General features: G+C 38.0%; 1 protein-coding gene across 7 annotated transcripts in view; it reads left to right on the top strand.

The window, feature by feature from the left end:
- Positions 1 to 1210: 1210 nt before the first annotated feature.
- LOC139761357 (uncharacterized) overlaps positions 1211 to 6000 on the top strand; it is a 49631-nt gene continuing 44841 nt past the window's right edge. For 3 of the 7 annotated variants that reach the window (XM_071685446.1, XM_071685447.1, XM_071685445.1), the window contains exon 1: positions 1211 to 1418. In XM_071685446.1, coding sequence (XP_071541547.1) covers positions 1311 to 1418 — 108 coding nt within the window. In that variant the 5' untranslated portion in view covers positions 1211 to 1310. The other 4 variants (XM_071685452.1, XM_071685451.1, XM_071685450.1 and 1 more) reach the window with 3 other exon arrangements.

Genomic DNA, 6000 nt, shown 5'->3' with positions numbered 1-6000 from the left:
TGGTGTTTTAATGTACCTTTCTGCATTAGTCTGATTGGATGACAGAGACTTTAACAATACATAGTAAAATAAGTTTTGATGAACAGTCTTCATTCAATACAGTGTTTCAATGACAGTTTCAAACTAGCTCTGTTATCACCTATTGCTCTTCATCATACCTTTGATCTTCCAATGTATCTATTCCTATTCATTTATACAAGTTTAATCAATCTGTATGCATTGATTACATATACTACCCTAGTATCTCATTTTCCACAATACCAAAGGCATTGATATTTTTTTTTCATACATGATCGCCGTTACCCGCGTTAGCAAGGTAGCACCAGTAACAAAGAAAGGCCACATCCGCTCACAGCCATTCTCTTAACTGTATATAATAATCACATATAAGCTCATTCAACTCTTCTATTTATTTTGTATTTCATAACTTCTCAGTTTTTCATGTTTGTTCGCCATTTGTCGCGATAGTAGAATAGAACCAGAGAGAGAATTAGCACCGGTCTCAGCCGCTTGCATCCATTCCCCAGTTGTCATGTATCATGACCCCAAGACCAAGAGGCCCTTGGCCATAACCAAGCCCCACAGACCATTATGGTGAGTAGTTACATATTCACCTCAAATATTTAATAGCATGGGTTGTTTAAGTGTGTGTGTACCTATCAGCCTAGGATATATTAAAAGCTTAAGAGTCGTTAGGATGAATATTAATGGAAGCCAATGCCATGTATCTTTCGTGGACTCAAATATTTCATGTGGTATCTATTGACGTAAAGATATTGAATTTTATGTTAAAAGAAATGAAGCCACAATTAGTGAAAACACGGGAGTCGTATGGGGTAATTTTTTTCTAGTGTGACGATGAAACGGAGTAAATATTTTCCGATATTTGTATATCAAATGTGTTAGATGGCTGATGAAGATTATTAAATGTATTATGAATTTGTATTTTTGGTTTAATCGCAAGGATTAACTATCGGAATCCGGTTAAAGTTTTAGGAACGTCTTTTCATAGTAGGAAGAACCACAAGATCTATTCACCTGCCGTAAGATGTCATAAGTTTCCTTAAATCTAATTATCTTAATGAATAACCAGTAAGATTTGAGAGAACTTTTCCTTGTGCGTGTTGAATTAAAAAAATAAAAGTTTTAATCCGGCAGGCTTAAAAGTATGGTTATTGTAGGGGGAGAGTAAACCTAGTTCCTTATAAGGCTAAGTACATCATATAACCCACAATTCATTCAGTAATCTCCAATTAACCCTACTCCAGATTAGATCAGGTTATAGTATCATAATTAAACCATGAATTGTAATGGTCCTATGGCGGATAGGGAGAAATAATGAGTATCGTCATGAGGAAATAGTGTGGTATGCGAGTGTGGCGACATCCTGGACCTGCACATCCTGGCACCGGGACCCTGTAAGTACCCGGACGTCAACAATAATAAACAATTCCCAGCTGATTACTTAATATGACCTGGTCTGCCCGCCTCCCACAGCCCATGGAGGTCACTTGCCCACCTCCTCCGCAGACACGGACCCCAATGACGCCCCTCCAAGCAACCTGACGAAGGATTGAGAATGGAAAATGGCGGAGATCGGGAGTAATACAGGACGGACGAGTTGGCTAAAGATAACACGTAGTTTCGATGAGTTTAGAATGGTAGACAATGTTGGTTATAAGTGTATTTTGGCCAGGAGTCATTATTTGCACGCGTATGTAGTACCAAAAAAAAAAGTATGTGGTTATGTATTTTCACAGTCATCAAACCCTATGCCAAAATTTAGAGAAATTACTGGAAAGTATTATTGTTTGTGTATACCTTCACCGGTGTCCCTAATCAAGGAAATGCAAGAGGGTGACAGTCAGGACCATGAAGTACGTCTGTAATCATGTTGGAGACTCGGTCGACAAGTGAAATTAATGTATAGATTTATAGTTTGACGTTTGTATGGGTTAGCTTAGTGTGGGGTATGTATGGTTAAGTTAGTGTGGGCTATGTAAGGTTAAGTTAGTGTGGGGTATGTATGGTTAAGTTAGTGTAGGGTATGTATGGTTAAGGTAGGTAAGGTTAAGTTAGTGTGGGGTATGTATGGTTAAGTTAGTGTAGGGTATGTATGGTTAAGGTAGGTAAGGTTAAGTTAGTGTGGGGTATGTATGGTTAAGTTAGTGTAGGGTATGTATGGTTAAGTTAGTGTAGGGTATGTATGGTTAAGGTAGGTAAGATTAAGTTAGTGTGGGATATGTATGGTTAAGTAGGTAAGGTTAAGTTAGTGTGCGGTTTGTATGGTTAAGTTAGAGTGGGGTATGTATGGTTAAGTTAGTGTAGGGTATGTAAGGTTAGTTAAGTTAGTGTGGGGTATGTAAGGTTAGGTTTGTGTAGTGTTGACTGCTACTGAGCAGGAAGTATGGTTTCACATCAGTGGGATGGAAATCACAAAATAAAAGTGTAGAAATACTGAAAAGCAATAAACTACTGATATGAATGTAAGTTTCATTAATGGACTGGATCTACTATATTACAGATGTATTTCACTTATCATACCACAGTTTTCTTGATTATGGATGGCTTTTGTTGCTTAGGAAGACACTTCCATAAGTTATTGACTCATCGACAATAATCAATCAATTCATTGCGAGTATTCGTAAGTTATTGACTCATCAACAATAATCTAATCAATCAATTCGTTGCGAGTATTCGTAAGTTATTGACTCATCATCAATAATCTAATCAATCAATTTGTTGTGAGTATTGAAATAAAGTCTGACATGCACTTAAGAATGAGTGTCTGTGAACTGAGAAATTGCCCAGTTTTTCATAGAACTAGTTTTGCGTCACCACATCATTGACTGTGAAATCTGTTTTGGAATGTAAAGGCAGATGGTTGATTTACCTGTGTAGCAATTCATTGGAATAAGCTCTTGATATTAAGTAATTTTGCTTAGCAATGGTAATACATTGTATGTAAAACAGAATTTAAAGTTTTTGGGCAACTGTTTGTTCTACATTACCAGGCAAGTTGAGAGTTGTAGGTGTTGTTATTGTCTGGGATGATCGGGAGTGAAACTTAAAAAAAAAGATCAGAACCTATGATAAAAAAAAGATCGGAACCTGTGATGGCCTGCAGTATACCTGAAAATGGAATCCACTGAAAAACCAGGGGATTGCAATAAGATCAAATTCCACCCATAATACTGTGGTTGACGCAGTCAACTACAGTGATTTACTGTTATTAGTAGTAGTTCTAGGGGGTTCAGTTAGTTAAGTTAGATAAGGGTGTGCACTGCTTATTGCTACAGTGTGGGAAGCTTGATGTGACAACATTAGGATGGAGATTATGAAACAGAATCGTAAGAATGAATACAGAAAATATTAAACCGATAGAAAACATTTCTTAAGTTGCTTGGTTCTCGTATAGTGATATGGGTGTATTTCACAGACCATACTGCATTCCTCTTGGATTTTGGTGGATATTATCATTTAGGCAGAAACAAAAACCTTGACCTAACCTCCTGTAACAGCTGAGATTAATTATGACTGTCATCAGTAATCAATACATGCCAGAAATGCCATGACTGTTGCACTAACTCCTGATGAGATGAAATTCATATAACAGATGACAGACTGAGTAGTTATTCTCTTAATTACCCAACCTTCCAACGAGCAGCTACTCTGTTCATTACCTAGCAGTAGACTATAATAGAGGTGGTTATTTATTTATTATACTTTGTTGCTGTCTCCCGCGTTAGCGAGGTAGTGCAAGGAAACAGACGAAAGAATGGCCCAACCCACCTATATACACATGCATATACATTCACGTCCACACACGCACATATACCTATACATTTCAATGTATACCTATATATACATACATATATACACATGTACATAATTCATACTTGCTGCCTTTATTCATTCCCATTACCACCCCGCCACACATGAAATGACGACCCCTTCCCCCGCACGCGCGCAAGGTAGCACTGGGAAAAGACAACGAAGGCCACATTCGTTCACACTCAATCTCTAGCTGTCATGTATAATGCACCGAAACCACAGCTCCCTTTCCACATCCAGGCCCCACAAAACTTCCCATGGTGGTAAATTTCAATTATGAATCTTGACTGCTGGAGGAGGATAGGTGAAGTTTTCATAGGTTTTCTCTTTTTTATACAAGCTTAACATACCTCTAGGTTTTTCTTAATATTCTTGACCCTTGCCACCATGGCTTTATTTGATAATGTAGAATGCAGTACATTATGTCCAGTGAACCTCAAAAACTTTTTCACTTTCTTTTCTAAAGATTACAAAATCATTGTCAAATAGTATCACTCAGTATTCAGAGCTGTTTTGATGCATAACAGAACTGACAGTGCCTCTTAGTGCTTTGCAAATGTGATATAATACTCATAAAAGGAAAGTCTTGCAGTATGATTGGGATTTTTTTTTTTTTTTGATAAGGTGATAGTAGTGAGTGAAGTACAGATCAGGAAAAACAAGGAGATAACACAGAAACAAACAGAACCTATGAAAGTTTCATGTAACCTCCATAACAGTCAAAATTTACCTTAGTTTTGTTTTATTTGGAAAAGGGTACATGGGTTATAGTTCACTGTTGTATCATTATTCATCAGTAAAAATGTGAAAAAAATTCATATGATTCAGTTTGTGACTATGGATTTAAGCTAGGGTTGAGGAAGAAACATGATATGGAACAGCATATAGTGATATGAAACTAAGACACCACAAAATGGGCAAGATGTTGAAGGAAAGTGAAAATATGGATAAAAAGATGGGTATAATGTTGGGGTGAAGAGGGTGGTGAGAGTAAGTGAGCTTGGGAAGGAGACTTGTGTGAGGAAGTACCAGGAGAGACTGAGTACAGAATGGAAAAAGGTGAGAACAATGGAAGTAAGGGGAGTGGGGGAGGAATGGGATGTATTAGAGAATCAGTGATGGATTGCGCAAAAGATGCTTGTGGCATGAGAAGCATGAGAGGTGGGTTGATTAGAAAGGGTAGTGAGTGGTGGCATGAAGAAATAAGATTATTAGTGAAAGAGAAGAGATAGGCATTTGGACGATTTTTGCAGGGAAAAAATGCAATTGAGTGGGAGATGTATAAAAGAAAGAGACAGGAGGTCAAGAGAAAGGTGCAAGAGGTGAAAAAGAGGGCAAATGAGAGTTGCGGTGAGAGAGTATCATTAAATTTTAGGGAGAATAAAAAGATGTTCTGGAAGGAGGTAAATAAAGTGCGTAAGACAAGGAAGCAAATGGGAACTTCAGTGAAGGGCGCTAAGGGAGGTGATAACAAGTAGTGGTGATGTGAGAAGGAGATAGAGTGAGTATTTTGAAGGTTTGTTGAATGTGTTTGATGATAGAGTGGCAGATATAGGGTGTCTTGGTCGAAGTGGTGTGCAAAGTGAGAGGGTTAGGGAAAATGATTTGGTAAACAGAGAAGAGGTAGTAAAAGCTTTGCGGAAGATGAAAGCCGGCAAGGCAGCAGGTTTGGATGGTATTGCAGTGGAATTTATTAAAAAAGGGGGTGACTGTATTGTTGACTGGTTGGTAAGGTTATTTAATGTATGTATGACTCATGGTGAGGTGCCTGAGGATTGGCGGAATGCGTGCATAGTGCCATTGTACAAAGGCAAAGGGGATAAGAGTGAGTGCTCAAATTACAGAGGTATAAGTTTGTTGAGTATTCCTGGTAAATTATATGGGAGGGTATTGATTGAGAGGGTGAAGGTATATACAGAGCATCAGATCGGGGAAGAGCAGTGTGGTTTCAGAAGTGGTAGAGGATGTGTGGATCAGGTGTTTGCTTTGAAGAATGTATGTGAGAAATACTTAGAAGAGCAAATGGATTTGTATGTAGCATTTATGGATCTGGAGAAGGCATATGATAGAGTTGATAGAGATGCTCTGTGGAAGATAATAAGAATATATGGTGTGGGAGGCAAGTTGTTAGAAGCAGTGAAAAGTTTTTATCGAGGATGTAAGGCA

The sequence above is a fragment of the Panulirus ornatus genome, chromosome 40 (genome assembly GCF_036320965.1).
Source record: "Panulirus ornatus isolate Po-2019 chromosome 40, ASM3632096v1, whole genome shotgun sequence".
In the NCBI taxonomy this organism is placed as follows: Eukaryota; Metazoa; Arthropoda; class Malacostraca; order Decapoda; family Palinuridae; genus Panulirus; species Panulirus ornatus.
This window is presented reverse-complemented; position numbering and strand designations above follow the sequence as displayed.